The 23,227-nt window shown below is 37.5% G+C and overlaps 1 protein-coding gene across 1 annotated transcript in view; it reads right to left on the bottom strand.

Moving 5' to 3' along the window:
- The window catches only part of LOC114070046 (metabotropic glutamate receptor 1-like), a 141,615-nt gene that overhangs the window by 22,076 nt on the left and 96,312 nt on the right, over window positions 1-23,227 (bottom strand). Inside the window, exon 4 of the mRNA XM_027907232.1 lies at window positions 1,748-1,983. Coding sequence (XP_027763033.1) covers window positions 1,748-1,983 — 236 coding nt within the window. The remainder of the gene's footprint in view (window positions 1-1,747; window positions 1,984-23,227) is intronic.

Genomic DNA, 23,227 nt, shown 5'->3' with positions numbered 1-23,227 from the left:
TGACATTCTTAACCTTGCAGAAATGCCAGATGAAGATACATTCAGAGAAAGCTCTGGTGTTACCACAGTCAGCAGTCAGATGCGTATAGTTAAAGGAAAATAAATACTATATTGTATTGCCCCCAGATTTGCTGCAGACATGTAGGTCTCTTAATTCTGTAGGTATGCCATTAGCAGGAATAGATACTTTGTGAAGCTGCTCTTTGCTGATGTGAGACTTTTATATTTTGTTCTGTGGGGTTTTCTTGTTTGTTTGGGTAGGTTTGTTTGTTTTTTTGTTTGTTTATTGGGTTTTGTTTTTATTTGTTTGTGGTTTTGTTTGTGGTTTTTGTTTGGGGTTTTTTTGTGGTGTTTTGTTTTGTTTTTTTTTTCCAATTAAACAGCCCTTAGTGGTTTTCTTCCATGAATTTGTTTAATTGTTTTTGGCTTAAGTACAATTTTGGACTGTACAGCTATCACTGTGTAAAAACTCACCTACACATTCTGTGCAGAAGTATCCCATCTTGACCATTCTGAACTCACCACCTGGTACTTGCCTTTGATACAGCAGATGTAGGATAACTATGCTGGTTCAGGCCCAAGCTTTTAGTTTCATAACTGAACAGAGGCCAGATAACAAACTACCCATGTTTACAACAGCTGCTGAGATGCCTCAAAATTAGGCCTTTTTATAGAGTATCAACCTAAAATTTATTTGTGTAAATGGAATGAATGGAACGGTGTAATTTTAATCTTCTTTTCTTACAAGAAAAGGGCTGACCATTTACACTGTGTATCAATCACTTAACTCTCCTTAGCAATTTTTGCCCTTGTTGACCCATATTAACTGCTTTGTCTGAGCTGAAGCTGTCTCAAAGCCAATTGAATGTATATTCCATAAATCAACGTTTTGTTAAAGTCAGTGACTGTATTTGGTGATGTGTCTCAGCTGTGAATAAGAGAACTGGGGAGAAGCAAAAGATACTGTGGAAGCTCTTCTTAGAAAGTACTACTGATGGAGAAGGGAAGAGCTGGAAACTATGAGAATGCATCTCAGGGAACACATGAAGACCAACTGAGATTACTGCTAGGGGATAGAGGAGGTGGAGATGTAAAAAACAGGATAAAAATCCATAGGAAGTCAGGCTTCACTAGTTTTGTTTCTATTGAAGTAACTTCCTTACTACAAGTAGAGAAAACCTGTCTGTGCACAGCTACCCTTCCCTTTCTATGAGGTAAGAGTTACCTTCATCTGTAGAACAGTGTGTTGTTTTATATGAGTGATACATAGTGGAAACAAACTATAAATGCTTTAATGGGTAAGAAAAGAAAGGGTGAAGCAGATGACTGGCCGAATATAAGACTCATCAATTTTCCTTAAAATATTTTTTATGTCGTAATATTTTCTGTGAACTTCCTCATTATTCAGTTGACCAGAAAAGCTGAGTTTGAGGGGAAAAAAGTATAAATTTCCTCCTATTTTTGTTAAAATTTATGGTTACTTTTTTTTTACAAGCCCTATTATAAATTTTTGTAACCTTCTTGGACTTAACATAGACCTAAAATATGAAAAGGGAATAAAAAAACCTAAACAAAACCAAAAAGAAAACCACTCAAAAAACCCAAACCAAACACCATAAAAATACAAAACAAAACAAGAACATGCACACACAAAACCCCACAAGACAATCTCAAAAAAACCCCAGAACCAAAGACAAATTTTTGCCAGAGCACAGATTCAAAAACAGAAAAATATTTAGCAGGTTACCAGTGCAGTTCTTCTGGAAGTTGGGATTCTCTAGTGGGTGCCCTGGGATACGGCACTGAAATCTGTGCTGCCAGAACTCAGGAAACCAAGGATTGCGGGTGTTGGTGTCCAAACGCAGCTTCAGATAGTAGTCGTCAAATGCCAAGACCTCAGGAGACTGCAGTTTGATAGTAATGCCTCCATTTGCTTCGGGTTCATAACCTTCAATGACTTCATCTCTGTCTGCCCAACCGTCACTGAAAAGAGACAAAACCCCATTATTACACAAAGAAGGGAAGCTTGTTTTGAAAACGTAACCAGAAAATGGCAGGCCAGCACCCTTGGAAGCAAATGATTAAGGGGGAATATAAAGGTGTAAAATTCAGGCAGAGAAGCAGAGTAATAGAGACTTGTAATGAGCAGTCTGACTGATTTCATGCAGAGTCCTCATTAACTCATCTGGAATAATGAGGATTTATCCTTGTCCCTCTGGAAAGGTTATTGGGCATAGATTGTGCTGTTATATCTGAAGAGATTCTGCCTTCTTTCCACTGTCCTGTAAGGGGTGGAAACTGAGAAAATTAAGGTTGATGGAAAGGAAACTGAGCCAGAATCCTGGATGCTTTGCAGAATAGACCTCAGCATGCACAGATTATACAGCTAGAAGAGCATTTCAGATCAAATATAAGGTGAGAAATACATTGTGTTGAAAGAGAATGAAATATGAATACTTGACCAAACTAAAAAGAAAACTACATGCTATTCTCTCACTGCATGGGATTTGTGATAACATGTTTTCTTTTCCTTCTCTCCTTTTTTTTTTCCAGTTAACAAACAACGGCTTTCTATTTTACTTCTCTGTTCACATATGAGATATTTTAAAAAACACAAAGATAAATATTTTTCATGGTAACATTATTTCATGAAAAGGTTATTTTAACAGGTTTGGACAAAGTCCGTTGGGCTTAAGATCTGAGTTTTAGTTCAGTCCCTTTAGTTCTTTCTCTTCTTCTTTAGAAGTCCATTGATTTAGTGTCATTCTCCAGTTTGTATTACAGTCCCCTAAGAACAGTGCTATTACAGTCTAATTTAAGTGCAAATATAAGTCAGCCATTTCTTAATTTTAAAATTCTGGGCATGTCATGAGAGAAATAGATTATTCTGGCACCCCAGTTCAAGTTCTATCCACTCAGAATCAAATCAGAGGCGGTGCTTGTCCGAAAAGTAGAGAGATGAAGCACTTCCAGCAGCAAAGAGCTCAAGATGAAAAATGCAATTGACTGCTGAGAGAAATCTCAGATTCACCCCTAAGAGGACTGCATCCTGAATTTCAGACAGATTGAAAGAAGGTCCTTGTTAGAAGCCTCTTACACACAGCCTTGAGATGCAGACCATTGTGATGCAGACCATTACCAGCTGAGGCCATTTATGAGACACTAAGCATAGATGTGCCTGGGACTCCACAGTGGAAAATAGAAAAGATTTGAAGTAGCAAGCTCTGTCACAGTCCTAGACAAACAAGTGTGAAGTGACTAAGCATTGGGCATGTGTGAGTCTTTGGTCCCCAACCACCAGGCTAAACAGCTGCATGGTTTAGCTGTCATTCACATTAACTGCTACATCTGTGCTCCAAACACCTGGGAAAAAAATTGGCGGTTCTCCATAAAAATACAGGAAATCACATGTACTGAATGTTTTCCACATGGGAAACATGACCCAAGCCTCTCTTATGGGAACTTATTTAGGGCATAGGACATCTGGCAATGCATTGAGTGATCAACAGATTCCTTTCAACCTGGTCTCATGGGCTGACAAAGCTATACTTTAGATGACACCACATGGCACCTTCAAGACAGTATTTCTTGTTTCTCCATTTGACAAGGCCTTGAAATAGAACTACCCAGAATTTCTGACCTTGCAAATCATGACTTCTTATCTTCATGTAGTGTGAGATACACTTGTATGCGTATTGCATTTCACGTGTGGTGTGAGAGCGAAGAGATGGGGGAGATGCAGGGTGTAGGTCACAGGAGGGAGACAGTGATACCTGAAGAGTGTCAGAGTATCCCGAAGTGACTCTCTGTCAAGCTCAACCTGGTGATATCTGCTTATTCCCACACCCAGTAGTGCAGGTTACCCAGCTTCTTGCACCCATATAGGCCAAATGATAACCACCTGGCACAGCCTGAACTTGACTGCTGCACTTGAATTACCACAAGCATGCAGAGAGCTATATCCCTGCTCCCTGCCCCACTAGACTGCCTTGAATTTTGAAGGGGGGACAAAAGCCACAGTTCAAACTCTCTGCATTCCCCCACTGCTCACTTGTCCATGTTCTGAAGGTAAAATGTACTGTGCATCCTGACCGCTTCATGACGGACCATGGCCTAGGTAACCCTGGTATGGATAACTCTACAAATGTAAAACCATGAGAACGAACTTTCTGGATTTCACATAATTCAAGCTGGAAATTAGCACCAGAGGGGAGAAAAAGACACAATATTTATTTTTTTCTTATGTGGGGGAAAAATAAGCAAAAGATCACTCTAACAGCATGAGTAATTGAGTCCTAATTGCATGATTACTTCATTATTTGTCACAATGTTTTTGCCTTTCAAACTGTAGACTCAAGCAGAAATGTAAATGAGTCAAAAAGATTATGTAAATCGAACCATTTTTCCAAGACCTTCCTGAAAGGAGGTAATTTCTCTACTGTTTGGATTTTTACCAGCCAAAAAATAGTTATTTATTTCCACTCCACACCAATATGTTTGGCTTGAAAAATTGCCACATACACTCTGAAGGCAAAGGAAAGCAAATCTGCAAACACGAGAGAAAGTGTATTTTGAGTTCTCTGAGGGCAGCTTATTGAAAAATTCCCTAAACTGGAACACAGATTGCCACCTAATATTTTTGTCTCCTGGCCCCAAATATTTTTTATTCTCTCTTTGACTTTCTCAAATCTGTCCGATAAATTTTGTCTTCAGCTAAATATGAAGAAAAAGTACTGGAATCAGAGAAAAAAGTTCATATGTGCTGAAGCTCATATAGGAGCTTTATTTTTAGTTAAGTCAAGGAAGCAAAGAGAAGTCCTCTGGTCTCTTAGGTGTTCCCTGAGATCCTGGTGGTTGCAGGCTGACTTGGCTGAAAGGTGCCCTAAGGGGCTGTGCAGCCCTACCAGCAGCTGTGGGGGGGATTATTGGAGACGTAAGATCCTCTGAGAATATCTTTCTGTATTTCTTTTTGTTGTTCATATATATATACATATATATATATATATATATATATATATATATATATAAGATTGTCTAGGAACTGTGCATCCTTAGTGCTTTATAAATAATTAAAAACCTCATATTTCTAATGCTGGGCAACAGCACAATAATGAAGTCCAGATGACAGTGTGCATGTCAGTGGCAGAATCATAAGACCAACAGCTGATTCAATGTAAAATTGAAATTTCATGTAAAAAAGGAAGCCCATACTATTCTTTTGTTGTTAGAATCAAGTACTTTCCACCTACCATCCTTCTTTCATCCTGCTGAATAGCAAGTAGCACCACACATAGCACTTTTTCCTAAGCCACCTTTCTGTGTGCCTTTATTACTGGTTTCAGGAGGTGCCCAATATCCATTACCCAAACTGCCTTCCCTGATAAGTGTCCATGCGTGTGACAGTCTGGCCTTGAAAAGTGCCAGGTATCTTGTGCAACAGTTGATCTCAAATTCTGTGAGGGGGTTTACAGTGTGATGACAGAAACAGTGAGGGAGGAAAAAGCATGTGGGTGTCAAACTAGCAACAATTCTTTTTGCTTTTAAAATAACAAGAACTGCTTTTGTTATGGTTTTTCAGTGTTTAACAAAGTCCAAATGGTCACTGATAGCCTGAAAGCTGCTTGTAGTCCAAGTCCCAGTCTAGTGGCTGACATTCATGATACCAAATCCAAATTTCAACATTCAATCAAAACCAAAAATCGGACAGAAAGGCAAAAAGCCCAAGGTTCCCTCATTTAGCATCAGAAGTCCCATTTCCCATTATCAGAGACCAAGTTTGAAGAGAAGCTATTTTTTTCTCAACCAGTTTACTATTCTGCTAATATGTGACAGTGGACATCACTGAGTTTTGACTTAAGCATTTTAGCCTTTCTATATTTTTCATATGTATTCTTATGACTGAAACACCAGGGGAAAGGGAATGGATTTCCAATTTCCTCTCATCTTTCAAACATGAACACTGTCAGCTGCTTTTCACAAGGGCTGATGAGACAACCAGCAATCAGCCTTTCTATTTTCATCTCCTCAGGGCTTAACTCAAGCTATGCAGCAGCATTTCTCTCTGCTTCCCAGCACAGCACTCAGAGAGTTACTAGTCTAGATGCTTTTTCAAAATAGGCAAACCCACAAAAGTAAGCATGCTATTGTTTATGAGGGCTGCTTGCCCTGTCGTTATTGTGGGGAGTAGCATCCTTTCATAGGTAAGGAAAAGGAAACACGTTTGTAAGCATGGACACCGACTGGCAACTTGATCCCTGCACCCTTATAACGTTTGATCTGAATGACCAAAGCTGTAGACGGCAATTGATTTAGACTCCTCTGATTGGAGAACTGCAACTACCTTTGCATTAGGCAACATTTTCTTAAGAAATTTTCATTCGTGGTATTTTTTCCTGCTGGGTTGCATAAGTCATAAAATAAAAGAAACTAAGAACAAATGAATTATTCCTGCAATAATCCTTCTGCCTACAGCAAGTATTCTTTTCATTATAAAACCAAATGAATCAATCATATTAACATGATTTCCATCTCTCTTTTAATTTTTTTTTTTTTTGGGGGGGACAGGTTCTGTTCCTGTCCAAGTGAATATTTTTATCCACTTCAAAAATAATGCGTGTAGCTATATCTGTGTAAATCAATAACATCAGTTTCAAATTTTCAACCTTCACAGAGGTTCCCTGCTGCTATCCTACTTACACAGGGTAGCAGGGCACTAGGTGGCCATAGCTGTCACACAAAAGAATCAGAGCCTACATTCTTGCCTTCTCTCCCTTCAGCAAAACTAAAGCCCCTGTCAGTACACCTCCCTTGTCACATCAATATACATTCCTGCAGAGTCCATTGCTTTCTTAGTATTGCTCTCCAGGCTGCCAGCTGGCTTGCTGTTATGTCAAACTTCTAATAGATTTAAATATGAGGACAGCACCACTCAGAGAATTCAATATTCAATAAAGTGCCAAGACATTTTTCATATATGTCATATTGTATTTTTCATAGATGTCATATGTATTTTTAAAGACGATTATTATATATTGGATTATACTTTTTTTTTTTTTTTTTTTTTTTTTTTTTTTTTTTTTTTTTTTTTTTTTTTTTTTTTTTTTTTTTTTTTTTTTTTTTTTTTTTTTTTTNCTACAAAACACTGAATAAGGATAAGTAGCATTTAAATAATTTGTTATTTGGTTCTGGTAAATGCCAGTGCTCTGGATTTCCAGAGCTTGTCAGATGTGGAAGCCTGCAAATTTCTCTTTTCACAGAAGTCTTTTCTGACAGTTCACCACTGGTAAATCCAGTGCAGATTCTCATGTCTGCATGTAGGAGCTGTACAACTGCGATGACCTCCTGCTTGCTTTTCTGACAGAATGGAGGGAAACTCAGAGCTTAGCATAAGGCCAACACAAAAGGTACCAGTATGGCAAGTAAAATAATTTCATAGGCAAAAAAAAATCAGTGTTACCACTTGCTGTGATCACAGGTGGTAGAATCAGGCCCAGAGTTATTCATGAATAGCACTCCACCTAGACTGCTCACCTGCCCTCTTCTGGAAGTAGACTTTTAAAAAATTCTTTATTTCATCAACCTGGTGTATAGGGAAATAAAAAAACACAGTCACCTTATTGCAAAGGAGGATGGGCCTATTCTCTGGCAATGAGGAATGTTACCTACTGTCTGTGTAATACATGCCTTAAACAGAAGATACCATGTAAAGAAAACTGAGACTGTTCAATATTCACAAGTCAGCAACCAACAAAGTGACTTTCCTCCTTAGGCTTATGCATTGTCAGTCAATCTCAATACCAATGTCAGCTAAAAGGTGCTGACCATTCTTGCTAATGAGCATTATTTTAGACATGAGAAACAAAATACCATTTCTGCACTTACTCCTGCAGCTAATTCACCACTACTATCTACTGGTACTGAAAGGTAGGAGAGCTTTCCTCAATTGCCAACCAGGAATTTGGACAAAACATAGTTTCACTTTTACATTTGTGACAAGTCCTAGCAATATTAGAATACTCCCATGGCTACAGATAAACCTGTATCTCACTGCTGGCAAGACCAGGCTGAATGTCTGTATGCTGTCGTGCTAAAACCTGAGGCCTGCTGAGAACTGACTCACTTCCTTGAAACCAGAAGAAGCAAGTTCACTGAGTATTCTCATCTGACAGGAAAACAAAAGGGTGATAACATAGAAAAGCCTGGATTCAAAGGGACCTTAAAGGCCAGTAAGTTCCAATCCCCCTTCCATGGGCCAAGGACACCTTCTATTAGACCAGGTTGCTCAAAGCCCCATCCAGCCTGGCCTGGAACACTTCCAGAGATGGGGTATCCCCAAGCTCTCTTAAAAGCCTGTTCCAGTGCCTCACCACTCCCACAGTAAATAATTTCTTCCTAATATGTTATCTAAACCTAACTTTTTTTTCAGTTTAAAGACATTCCTCCTTGTCCTATTAGTACATGCCTTTGTAAAAAGTTCCTCTACATTCTCTTGTAGGCCCTCTTTAGGTACTGAAAGGTGTTATAAGCCCAGATGTCTTCTCTTCTCCAGGTTTAACAACCCCAACTCTCTCAGCCTGTCTTCATAGGAGAGGTGTTCTATTCCTCTAATCTTCTTGGTGACCCTCCTCTAGACTTACTCTAACAGGCCCAAGTCATTCCTATGTTAGGGTACCCAGAGTTGGATGCAGTAGTTCAGGTGGGGTCTCATGAAAGCAGAGTAGGTTTGGAAAATCACCTCCTTCAGTATGGGCTTCAATGTAAGCCAGTGGTTTTGCTCCTGAAGGCATGGATGGAGATAGGCAGGAGTCATCACCTTCCCAAGCTCCCTGTCTTTTGCACCAGGCATCACAAAGTACTATGGGATTTCTGCCTGATTCCTCTCCCCACAAACTGTGCTGGGCTCAAGTGTACCTCGAATTCCAGCTATTAGATTTTTCCAGTTTGCTAACCTCCACAGGTCAGTCATGACTAAAATCAGCTGAAAGCATCATGGGAATATCAGTGCTGCACATTGGAAGCACAAAGAGAAAACCAATGAAGTACCTTCTGGGAGGGCAAAGTAAAGGGAAATAGAAAATTGCTGCCTTGACAATCTCACACACACACAAGAGAAGGTACAAGAGGAGCATTTGCTGCCAGACTGTGAAGTTAATGATTTTAGACTCACAACTCACACAGAGCTACTATACCACTGCGGGTTTTAAGCCTCCCATTGGAGGTCCTCCTCTAGGGAGGACCAGCATAATTGAGGAAGAGACTGGTAAGATTTACATAGCTCCCTTTGAGACAGCAGCATGTTTCTGTCATGGTTTCAGCTCTAATGTCCTGCAGGAGGTATTGTTTTCTGAGAGGAACTGAAAGATGAAGTTTAAAAATAATTCCAAAGGCCACTTCCTACAAGTGATTTGTCTTGTTTCTCAGTAAAATTTCTATTCTTCTCAGGTTCTGCTTCATTGCATTGCATACACAATTTTTCACTTCCCTTCCATTGTTATTGAAAGCTCACAGTCACAGTAGCAAATTAGTTCTTATATTTTATGGAAACAAAAAATGTTGTTAGGAGATTGCCAGTTTTATTTAGTGAATTAGTGGTATGTGTTTTTTTTTTTAATGAATGACACTCTGTAAAGAACCTAAAATTGATAAATGAGAGCCCATTATGTTTCAAATTATTATCATTCACTTCTAAGTGAATGTTCAAAGTTTTTGCACTGTTCATTTAAAAAATGTAGATTATAACCTTGTGGACCATGATGGATTGTATTTTGCAAATATGTATTTACAAAGGTTTTAATTATCATATGTGGTGCATATATTTGCATGCAATTTACATAATGGATTTTAACTGCCTATCATGCAGGCGATATCTTGGAGAGTCTTTACTGTGAAGATTCGTGACACGTTTGGCATGTGCAGCTTTTTGTAAATGTAGTTGCTGCTTTTAGGCAGGAAAGGTTTTACCATTCTCAAGGGTGCACAATGGTGCGTACCTTGGAAAATCAGCAATAGTACATATATTCTCTAAGGCAATAGCTGATTTCTCAAAAGGTATACACATGCTTTCCCCTAGACTGACAAGTGGATTGAATCTTTGCTCTGCATGTTTGAAATTCATAACACGAGGCATCATGAAAGCACAATATCTTCCCCGAATGAAAGCACGTGTGTAAAGAAGATAATTCAATTTTAAACAAACACACAAAACTAGGAAACTTTAGTCTTAGCATTGTGCCTTATCTAAGGTGCTCCTTGACTCCAACATGTTCTACCAAATACAAGATTTTTAACATCTTGTTAATACACCCAAATCTGAAGACAGATTTAGTTTTTCATCTCTGTACCAGTTCCTGGGGATTTGCAGCCCTGTTGCAGCTTTGCTTTGAGTTATGTGCAAGAAGTCTCCACTCATAAATAAATAAGTCATAGTAAGATGTCATTCCTACTGTTAAGAGCCCAACAGTTATCCTTTTTCTGGAAGGATAATTAGGGAAAAAATATTCCTGTAAGACTTCCATTCTGTCCTAAAATTACAGACTGAGGTCTTTTCTGTGGAATCATGCAAAAACATGAAGGGGAATAGAATCATTCTTATCTCTGCTTCAGCCAGCTGCAACCTACTCAAGTCTTGGGGCCTGATCTAGAGGACTGGAAAGAGAGATAAAACATGGAGGGGAAACAGGCTGGAAACATATGGGAAGGTGCAAGTATATATACAGGGAAAAGAACAAGTAAACACACATCCCTCTCTGCTCCATGCCACCCCAGCAGATCTTGCTGGATGCTTGACCATGAATTTGTGGCACTTTCTAAAAGATTAATTCATAGATGTCTTCCCTATCTACAAGCAGGAAAAGGGGAAGCATACTTCCTTTCTTCCCTCCTTACTTTGTTTGTTGAGGTCCTACTGAGAAATAGGAAAACAGGGAGACATCTTAGAATCTCATTTTCATTTCCACACAAACTGTGTGGAGCTCAAAATGCCATGAATTGCAGCCTTTATATTTCTCCAAGATATTTGCTTACTTTCATAGGGTAATCCAGAATTTCCATCCAGGTTTATATTAGTTGATTCCCTCAAACCATCTCTTTCTGTAACCATCTCACATTACAACAGTTAAGAGAAATACACATCGCTTATAGGCCTTTTTTCAACATAAATCAAATTTCAATTATGAAGATCTAAGGAGGACATCCTACCTCTTGCATTAGGTTGCCATTACTGGTTTGCATATAAACTATTTTCATAACTGCACAAGTTTTCTGGAACGCTGTTTACACACTCATGCTTGAAAACGGAACCTTTACACACATATTTATGTAGGAACTGCTTATTGCTTTGATAGCCCTTCAATGAAGCCATGTCTGCAGAGGAACTGGTAGGTACAGATAAGAGCCCACTATCCATTCCATACCAAAGCATACTAATATGAGCATAGAAATAACAGATTGAATAAAATGAAGAATAAAAGGTGAAATATCATTAAACCCATGATAAAGTCACAAAACTCATGAAGTTAACACATATTAGAAGAATATTTCCTTAAACAACTGTTTCTATCAAAACTGTTTTAAATTTGTTCCCATCTACCATTCTCTTTTTCCCTTTCTGTGGATAATTGAATGTTCAGGTTACTATGAACATATATGAATAATATAATTTCCACTCAAATATTCATAAGTTGTTCATTTTTAATAATATATTGGTAGGGAAAATATAAAATTCATACTGTGCTAGTGACTCTTCTAAGCACCTAAACCTTTCCAGTGACAAAATTAGGTAATACTTTAAGGATTTCATAGAATAAATAAAATCAGTAGCCTACTAGCACAACATCCATTGTATTGTGTTTGCAATAATGTGCGAACAGCTCATGAACCAGTAGCAAACCAAGAAACCAATGAATAATTTGAATAATTAATTCACCTGAAAATTAACCAATCTTTTAATGAATAGTTATTGAACATTAAACAGGTGTAATGCCTTGAATTTTTTTTTAATAATCTACTTTGGTCAGGCAATTCTGCTATCCTTGAATCAAAGCAACTGTTACAGACTATTTCAAAATGTATTAAAGTATTATTGATTTACTCTTCTGCAATTCTCGGTCTTAAAGTCATAAATTTTTATTCATGTAGCAATACACATATGAAATAAGAAATGTAAGCATAATCCTCTGCTTGTCTAAACCAAACGGAGTTCAACACCACCCAGCTAACCTCTGTAACTTAAGAGTTTCTGCCCTAGCAAGCAGAGCTACAGCAACACACTAGCAACCTTTTAGGCATTTAGGTGTTGGGCATCCAGACTTCATTAAAACCAAATGTGTTCAGAATATAACTGGAAATTATCAGATATCATGCTCAGAGGAACCACTGAAATGTGCCGTCTTGTTCAAATGTACTAATTTAAGACCAGATCATTCAGGTTGCTCCAGTGGTATTCCTTTCAGGTATCATGCTGGCATCACTGACAAAGCTAGGATGGGAGACACTCACTGATGTAAGGAAAAAGTCCACACAGGCTCCTGCTACAGAGCAGAAGTTTGACATTATAAGTTGCATCCCATAGTAACCCCATCCTGTAGTATGTGGGGGATGGAATAGCCATAGCGAGATGCCTATTTAAATACTGAGTCTGCATGCTGCGACACCTGCCTACCTTCCTGACTATCTAGGGATTAGAAAAAGTGACAATTGAATATTTTTTTTTCCAGTAAAAATTGATTAATATGCAGATTTATCCAAGTGCTCATGAGAAAACATAAGTGAATATTTTCTGAAAGTCATAGGTTTCATTAATAAAAATTGTGAAGTGAACAGATGTACATTTAGAAAGAGTAGGGTGATTTGCCAAAATCCTGCTCACACTGGATTTATTCTTCTAAGTACTTGAAACATGCTTAAAATTGCAGGAATAAAATAGTTCCATACACTTTTTTATATGGTCAAGCCAATCTAAAAGTAAGTAAATGTAGGTTGAATTAATTACTAGCATTTTTTTAGACTAAGTAAGAATACAAAGTGCACAAAAGAACACAAAAGTGCATCAAAGTCACAACTGAGAACACCACCATTCTTCAAAGTGTCTAATTTACCAAATTGTCAAATTAAGGCACAATATAATCAGATTAATTTAAAAACAGATGAAGCAAATGTTTATTCTTCATTCATTCAGTACTGGAGATTGAGAAGACACCTGTTTTTCTTATAAATCCCAAGTTGTACTTGAATTGGAAGATTTCTTCCAGGCAATATGTATGGATATCTTATCTGATATCAGAAGTTTTCCTCATGGAAACTCAGCTTAATGACTATCTTCCCCAAGAAAGAATGGAGGCTTTCCTTCTGATGTAGAACATATGCTTGTCCCCTTTATGTATGCAGTCATGGAATAACTTGGTTGGAAGAGATCCCTGGAGATCTCACAGCTAACGAAGATATATGGTCCATGCAATCTCCCTTCAAGTTATTTAGCTCATTCCTGTAATTTCCTTCAGGTCATGAGAGAAAGTACAAGTCATGTAACAAATCTGCTACTATAAATTAAGCCTTATATTTTCATTTAGGAAGGCAAAAATTCTTTTGTATTTCAATAATCTATTGAACCCAGATCAAAATGTTCCTAGGAACAAATTTTATTAATTAGTGACAATGGTACAACTTACCAATGGAAAACTGAAGCAAGATTTTTAAGAATAGAACCTGATTTTGTCCCACTTTTGCATAAAGGCACAATTATAAAAGTGTGTAAATTGCTTTTCCTCCTCCACGACACAGTGATAGAGAACTATATTCTTTCTCCTTTTGTGAATCCAGCCAGAGAAGAAGAATGTGTATGGACCAAGAGAAAACAGATCCTTGTCAATTGCCTCCTGCAGTATTGGGATATGCAAGGAAAATCTGAAAGGCACTGTGCAGAAACTTCCTTTTAGTCTGTGGCTGAACAATATGCAAAAGGTTAAGAATCCTTCTCAAAAGAACTACTCAAAGAAATCTACTCGACCTCTATCAATAAACTCTGAAAGCAAATAGTTAAACCCATATTTATACATGAAAGCCAGAAAAAAACAATTACTCCTGGGGAAGCATTCAAAATAAAAAATACGTTCTTATATTTATCCATTGAAATAACAACAAAACATACAGAGTTCAAGGTAAGGCACATGCATATGCACATATGTGCATATGATTTTTAAAACAAAACAAAACAAATCTGACAACAACAGCAAAAACAAACAAAACAATGGGAAAAAATAAAGGAAAACGGACTTTTCAATGAAAATACTGTTGGGGAACAAATCTAAGAACAGCAATCTGAAACTTTGAATGTTTGGATACAACGACTGTTGCTCACAAAAAGGTAGAAGACATGAAGGAAGAAAAATTGATAGAGGGGACAGAGACAGATAAAGATCTCTATGGATTTTCTGCATTATATCCTATGGAGCTGTAAGTAAAGGGAGATTGCACAGTTGGTACTACCTCAGGAGAAACCTGGGATGTGATTAAAAGTCGAAGAGGCAGAGCCCTTTCAAGTGCTTGCTTCTGTCTCAGAAAGGACAAATGTTTGAGGTTTCCAAGGTGCCTTTTATCTTCTACTGATGGCCACCTGTGCTTAGTCCTCTACTTTCCTCTCTACTTGATTTCTAATGCATTAAAATTCCTTATTTCCCATCCCACTGAGAACTAAAGCATGAGGAGCCTTAATATGCCCAGGCAAAAGGAGCAGACACATGGGACAGTCCTATAGAAGCCTGAGCCTTGAGGGACCAGCAGTTCTACATGGAGCATGTATCCAATACATATTAATCCTGTTTCCAGTTGTAAAAAAAGAAAAATACTTAACCTAATGTCCCATTAGACAGCATTTAGGAAACTATGCTGATGGAAAGAAGAAAAAAACATTTTTGATACAGTATCTTTATGAAATACCACACCATGTTTTTACTTAAAATGAAGTAAAAATACAGGTCTTCACCAAATGAACCATTATTTAAAAACAAAAACTGTCTACTAATTGTTTAGAAAGAGTCATATATTTTTAAAATTTGTGCAGTAAACTTCCCTCTGCAGTTGTTATTGGGGGAAGGAGGAGCTGTGAAACTGATGTGTTGCATATGTAGCAACCACAGATATAAGCCAAAAGGGTATTTACCTGCATGGGAATGAATTCTTTTTGCTGATCAGTTTTCAGCTTGTGACACCTGCCCTCTAAGTCTTCTATGATGGGGTACAGGGCCACACACTCTGTCATGAACAGTGACCTCCACTGTGGCCAAGCAATCTCTTGTCACTCCACCTTTTTCTCTTTCCCATCTGCTCGTCTGTTATCTTACCAGTCATTCTTCCTTCTACACTGCATGACTTCCATCATTTCACACTGTCTAGCTAATGGGACTTCATTTCATGAAAACCTCTTGATATTACCACGATTTATGTGACAGAGAAACATAAAACTTCTCAGCCCCTGTTTTTTGCACGAGAGACACTATCTCTGCATGCACAGCCAGATATTGCACACTGAAAATTATATTTTAAATGCTACTGAAACACAATAGAAGGATGTTGCATCACTTAAAAAGAACTAGTTCTAAAATACTGGCATTATATTGATGGAAACCACATAATTTTGGCAGAGGAAGAACTGTCTCTGGAAGACTGACCCAGTCCAAAGAATGAAATCACAAGAATGTTATTTATTTCCTTTGTTGCATTAGCATCAGGTTTAACTATGCTACAAGACATATGAACACCAATAAAATAAAAATACATGTTTGTGTTCTAAATAACAATCTTTAAAATCTGTTTAGCAAAATTAGAACTTCATCCAGTATTGGTCAAGAAGAAGCTTGAACTGTTTAAAATGTACATGGTAGAATACCATAATACTTTTACTGTGAACTCAAATGGAAACTATATTTTTGCACAGAGAATAGAAGGAAAACAGAAATTATGTCTTGATGATAGGAGTAAAATATCACTCCCAAAAAAGACAGCCTTCTGTTATATTCTAGTCCTATATATGTGTGTACCATATGATTTTCCAGCCAAGGAAACAGGAAGGTAAGAAAGGATTTTTCTGGGGGTAAAAAAGGTAATGCAATTAACAGACAATGAAAATAGTAGTTACTAGATCAGTTTTTACTACCTTGGTTGGGAAGTACTCAAAATCCATGGACATTAATGAATACCAGCTAATAACATTGTTGTTTAATATCCAAAGTAATGACTTTGTTGTCTAATATCCAAACAGAGCAGAGGAGTGCTTTTTTTTATGTGTCTGTCTAATCAATGTCCAGAATTCGCAAGTATTATTTTTCAGTGCAGGTTTGACATAGAAGTGTGTGATGGGAATTGGTTTAATAAGACAACCTTTTGAAATGGAATATTCAGAAATACTTAGAGAAGTGAATATCAGTATTCACTTCATAGCCTTCTCTGTAAAAATCTTTTTTCTCTTAAAAGAATATAAAAATAAAAGTCATGAAGCTCAGTAGGGACAGACTTGATTTCCTCTTTTCTTTTTTTTCATCGCATCCCGAGGTCTAATTAACCAAGCCTGGAGATTTTTGTCGTATTGAAACAGAAGCTCATTTAAAGCCAATGAGCCCATTCAAAAACAATGGAAATAGATACTGCTGCTCCATTCTCCTCTCTGACGTACCATACCTTTACCACATATCATCTCATTACCACAAACCAACTAACATTACCATATTGGTCATTAGATGCTTTGCAAAGAACTTCCTATTTTCTTATTTATAAAAAGTGAAAACAAAAATAAAGAAAAAAAAACATCTTTACACCACCTCAAAACTGAGGTGAGGAAAACTGCCTGTTGCAAAACTGTAATTTACCCTGTGTCCCAGCTGATGCATAGTACTCAAAAACATGATGCTTCATCCTCAGAAGGGTTGCAGTGTTGAAGCACTTATTGTTGTCTGTTCACATCTTATTCAACTATGTTGTCCCTGTAATTTTTACATTACCAATAAACCAAATACTGGATATAAAAGAACAGGATGTGTACAAATTAAGATATATTACAATATCTGATATTTTCAGAGACTTTTCAAGATCTTCTTGGTTTACATATTTCATTCTTTGAAGCTTTCTATGAAATCATAAGAGTTAAACAACCATTTTGTATTAAATGAAAATGAAGATTCCTGTGTTGCTGCACGTCTTCAGGAAATAGAATTGAACAGAAATACAAAATAATTCATAAATCATAGAAACAAGGCTGCTCTTCTCCCCCCTACAATGGACAGAGAAGCATCTTAAGCTAACTCAGACTCAGTGCTAGGACTAGGAACAACCAGCGTTTCATTCCAAAATTGCTGAAGTCAACTTTCCATAAACCTTTTCACAAATAGCAGAAAATATTAATGCAAGATATAACTGCCGCACAGTATTACATAATATATACTATGACAATATAAAGCCATTCAAAATCTCAGCTTTATAGTACAAAGCCCCTTGAGCTCTCAGACTGGTCCTACAGATTCCTGACAGTTTTGTAGCCCAGAAAGACGGGACACCAGCTACTTCTTCTTATGTTACTAAAGCTCTAATTATTCAACTTTTTAATGGCAACTCCTTTGGGGCCACTGCTTCCAACATTCCAAGAATGTCAGGGATAAAGAGTTAAAAAAGAATAAAAAGTAAAAATTATTTATTTTTCCCAAGTTAAAAAGAAAAAAATTGATTCTATTTTTCTTGATTCAAAAAGAAATCTTTGGAACCATCTGAAATCTGATGTCTAAAGATATCTCAGATGGAGGAAAGTAAAAGGAAGTGGATATACAATTAGTGATTGGTTTTACACTTCAAAACACTGGGACTTGCTCACTGCTGCATGATGGAAAGGTTACGCGGAAAAAATTATTTCTAGCTTTGAACTTCACATTTACATAGAAATACACTCAGAATTCTTCTTATGCCCTTGCTTGACATGGGCTTGTCAGAATCTTATACTCTCCTTAACAATCTGCCTCTGAATATTTTTAGATTGCAATTTCTCTACATGCAAAACATAAATTTCTTTTTGCTGCCTGTTTATATCCTTGACATTATTTGTCTCTGTTCATTTCTATATTTGATTTCTTTCTCTTCTATCAGCAGCTTTATTTGCAATGCCCTTCAATACTTTTTAGATCCCTGTGTGCCTCATCTTCATTTTTCTTGAGGAAGATTTAAACCGCAGCTAGTTAAGTAATTTTAAACTCATTATTTTTTATCTTTATTCATGAGTTTACTTCCTTCCTGCTATTTATTTTTTCTCATAGAATTGTACAAGTCTTTCCAATTTCTCTTAACAAACCAGCTATCTCCTTCTATATATGTTGTCATTTCTTTTCTTCATATGAAGAAAAGAAAATGAAGATTCTGGTTTGGCTTCCTGTCATATCCTTCCACTTGGCAGAAAACAAGAATGCTCAAATAGCCAGGCTGCACAAATCATATTCAACATTATGCACAGCACCTTATTGATATGCATTTCTTATATACATATTGAAATAATTGTTTTTGTAATTTATACTGCAAGTTCCTAGTAGAAAAAAAAAAAAACAAGCCTCTTTGGGATTTCGGTACTTAATTTGAAATAATGCAAATCAGAACCATCATTTCTAATACATATTTGATTTAATCTTCAGGCATATGTATATTGCTTAGTACTTGAAGGATATGCACCTGTGCTTAATAAAAACATTGAAAACTGGTTATCTACTTACTCTAGTAATTTCTTTCCTAACAGACCCTAAGTTCCCCAGCTACACAGAGATCTATCTCTCTGCTGAGCTCAGCTCTGTTCCTGTTAGTGTGCCCAATACCTGTCTTGGACTATCAGGAAAATCACCAAACCTCACTGAGCACCAGCACACATGCTGACCTTCCTCCCCTATGTTCAAATAGATTTGGTCCCGTGTGGGAGATGGAAAGAGGAACTACAGGACATTACTTCTGGCAGTGCATCTCCAACACAAAACATGCCACAGTCAAAGCTTCAGACTTCAGCCCTGATTAGTTCTCATCTGTATCAACTCAAAATGCACATTAAACTCTCACCATGCATGCAAAAAGGTCTAGGTTCATGGTGAAAGAGTTAGGAGAAGGTGAAAAAATTTTAGCTTTGTTATCTGAACACTTTGCCATAACTGGTTGAAAAGGTACTGCACTTGGAAACTGGGAATGAACAACCTTCAGTGCCAGAGTTTTGTGAACCCAGCTCTTTGCTCGTTTAAATGGTATCAAAAAATGATTCTGAATATTTCTGCCTCAGAACTTTAGTCACAGAGATGGAAAAAACGCATAGGGATAGTAATGTGGTCAGAAAGAAAGACCTCTCACTCATGGTCCATTTCTCTTTCCTAATAAAGACAGAAAGCAAGCTGTGGAATTCTGTGGGATAGTCGTCTATCTGGCCTTTCTACAGCATTTAGGCAGTGAAACTCGGAGATTAAGAGAAACGGAGAAGGTCAGTAGGTAGTAACAAGGGAGACAGTCTTGGGCAAAGTGATTACCCAAATAAAGTCCTTTCCTATTTACCTTATCTCTAGCTAAGAGCTTGCCTGGCTGTGGACAGCGCAGACCCTTTAGAAGCGATAACGAAACCTGAGTATATCTAACTGTTCTGGCTTCTGTTGAGAGGCTTGCAAGTCTTGTCAGACCAAGTAAGCAGCATCCATGTATGGTAGCTACTGAGATGTTGTTAGGACACACAAGCACAGAGCACTGTCCTATGTTCTGTGACTGACTACTGGCATCTCCAGGTCTGATGAGAGTGGCTGCTACACAGATGAGTGTGTAGCAGGAAATTAAATCAGTGGAATTCCATCATATTAAAGTCTTGGTCCATAGTGTCTTGTCACTGTATCTTTTGGAGCATGTGCTGGTTACCTGATATGGCTTTTGTCTGGGTTGTTCTTAAGTGTGTGGTTCTAAGGCTTTCCAGTGGAACATCAAGTCCTGCTGCTTTCCAAATAGGTAAGGTAACCTTGGAAAGGTAACCTTGAAGATGCTTGTAGGGTCTTCTTAATGAGACAGCATCTTTGGGCCAGCTTGTAACAGTAGACTGTGAAAGGCACTCCAAACAATTGAATTAGAAACCAGTGTACATAGAGGAACATCCAATAGCATTAAGAGCTTATACTGGGAAGCTAAAGTAAGACACTTCAATTGAAAAAAAAATTAAAATTATTTAATTGTAGTCAGTGGGAACAAATATTTTGGCCCAAACTCAATTTAAACATGCTGAGGCCATCACGAGATACAGAGGCTGTATGTTGTGAAAGAGCCCTGAAAGGGTAACGTAGAAGACCAGCTGTCCTCAATGGTATGTGTACACTGGCCATAGATCACAAATCTCTAAGACAGAAAACAGAGAAAGAAAATCTAAGAGAATCTCCACCATTTACTCAGCAAGTGGCAACAGAGTTTAGAAATGGCCTCTGAATATGCACCATTAACATGGAAAGAAAATCTGTCATATTGTTTGTGTTTAGAAATAAGGGAACTAAATATATTGAAAAAAATTCCATGAAGTGACACAATTATCTTTTATTAATTTAAATGTATATCTGCCCTCGTTTTACAAATCTCCCCGGATAATAGGAACTCAAGGCAAGTCATTTGCAATGCACTTTGCAGGAGATAATAGTCTCATAGGCTTCCTTTGACTTAAAATGTACTCCTGAGAATTTTCTCTAAGTGCTACATATTTCTTAAAGAAACTTAATCTATTGAAATGTATATAGATGATGTTCTGACTTCTGAGAAAACAGCAGCAGAACATCACAAAAGTCTAAACAGTACCTTTGACAGGACTATGAAATAGAATCCAAATTATACCACAAATGTAAAACTTCAGGCTCCAGAAAATGTTTGAAAGAACTGCTAAAGAAGGTAACGAATTCCAAGCTGTTCCAGACTTCAAAGACAAAAAGACAAATGAGTGTGCAAAGACGGCAAAATCTGGGGGAAAATTCATGCCAAGCTTGACAGTCTTTATTAGTAGCTGTCAAGCACTTAGAAAGAAGTGCACACAATGGTATTCAAGCTTGGACAGACTTTCAAAGCTTACAGGGTTAATAAAGTGCCTATTCTCAAGTATTTTGATACGAGTACAAAGACCAAGGCATTTTCAGATGGTTTGGAATACTGCTGAAGGGTGGGATGTTTACCAAATAGACTGAATAAAGAGCACTTTTGGAATCAGAATGCCCCTGTGCATTATTAGAGAGGAAGAGGGTAGGTGAAAGAAGTTTTACATATTCACTTACAGAAAATTGACAATAGCAGGAACTAGTCACATAACATTTGTGCCCACAGCAAAGGTGGCGCTGGTTGAATATAGCTGTAAAATAAGGTGGAGTTTTATCAATTGTAATTACAATATTTGAAAACATTGCATAAACCACGAAACATACTGATAGAGACACTCTGAAGATGAAGTCTCAAAAATAAAGGTGTATTACTGCACGTGGGAATAGTAACAAAAAAATCTGTCTCAGAAAATATATTGTTGGATTATTATTTGTGTTACTATAAGACTACATGGGGAAATTGGCTTCATTTTTTTCATGGGAAGAATTAAATCTGCATTTGCCAGATATGTCCTAGAATTAGACCTTATCATGGTCTACCACCTGATAGGCAGAATTGGATTATGGATTTCAACAAGTAACCTGTCACGTTTCAGACATTCTTAACTGAATAGTGTGGTGGAAAATGCCATTAAGACACATAAAAGGTTATTCACAAGGAAATCTGGAAGAGATGTATGCTTACTGCTGTGTGGGCACCATCTCTAGGATGGTCTACCACTAGCTGAAATCTAGTTTAACGCCAAAAAAATCAAGATCAGACCTCCTGGGTTAGGACGACAATGAAAAACTATTTCCGAATACAAACTGATGCAGTGATAGTATGACAAGAGTTCTAGGATATTAAAATTTTTGAGGCCTGGAGATACAGACTGTATGCATAATGGCATTTGGTGGATATGAAGGGACTTGTGAAACTGTGCTTTGTTCATCTTATACAAACTTGGAAACATACTTTTATGGTAAGCTTGAAGCCATTACAATGTTTTTCTGATTTTAAAAAATAATAGGAAGGACAGGGGAGAGGAGTGGAAGGGAGGGGAGGGGAGAGGATGACTTTTCTTTGGAATGAAGCAGCTGAGCTGTGTTCAGGTAACACTGAAAATGTGAAAGATAGTTTAAGAACCTGGTTTTTTCTATTTCCCAGTGATGTCACTGCTTGCCTTTTAAGTAGAGTACTTATCTTTTGCCCTGTTAATATGACACATATAAACAGCAACAGGGAAGGTGCTTGCCAGCATGGGCCAAATACATAATATGAGCATTTAATTTTGCATACTGCTATAGCTGCAGAGACACTTGGACCTTGGTTGCACATAGCTGCCTTAGTTCCAGCAGGTAGAACAATGGTCACCACATCGGCAATCTCCCCAGCACCTGTGTATAACAAAGCTTCACTGGGTACATCAACAAAGTTTTGCGGATGTGACATAACTGACAGGAATCAGGCATTTGTGGAAGTATGAATCTGGTTGGATTCAGACAACTCTGCAATAATTATACAGTCAGCTCTCATTCAAAATTGCTGGGAGATGAAAAATTCCCATGACCTGTGCAACCATTTTAATTCCATATCCAACATGCAAGCTGATTTCTCACCTTTCTAGGCCTAGACTCAATGAGAAGCAGCTGAAACCAGTAAAGTTATGGAACCGTGTAGTAGAAGAAACAGTATCAATGTATATCTATGTACAAAATTGAATTTGTTTTAACTTTAGAGCTTCCAAAGCCCCTTGACATGAAGGTGAAGCAATACACCAAGATGGTATTACTTCCTAGCATTCAGTGCACTCAGCATTAACTTGCTGGCTCATTCTCTCTCTGCTCAGGACAGCCCAGATACAAAAGGAAGCCAATGCAGGAAGTTGGTATTCAAGGACACTAAACAGTCACAGGGCCAGATTATGATGGCTACTGCTAGTCTACTCTTTGGACCTGATAAAGTGTTTTGAACTCCTTTCTTTCCCAGAAGCATAATATTTCCCTTGTGGAGAATATATGCTTAGGTTACCCAAGGGATACTGTGCTGATAGTAAATATGTGCAGCAGAGCAGAGATAAAATAATATCATCTTGAGAAAACATCTATCCCTGTCCTGAAGAACTACATCAGTTCTTGAAATA

The sequence above is a fragment of the Empidonax traillii genome, unplaced genomic scaffold, assembly GCF_003031625.1.
Source record: "Empidonax traillii isolate 1590-97213 ecotype Southwest subspecies unplaced genomic scaffold, ASM303162v1 scaffold1424:size187401, whole genome shotgun sequence".
Classification (NCBI taxonomy): Eukaryota; Metazoa; Chordata; class Aves; order Passeriformes; family Tyrannidae; genus Empidonax; species Empidonax traillii.
The sequence above is the reverse complement of the archived record's forward strand: the minus strand, read 5'-3'. Positions and strand labels throughout refer to the sequence as shown.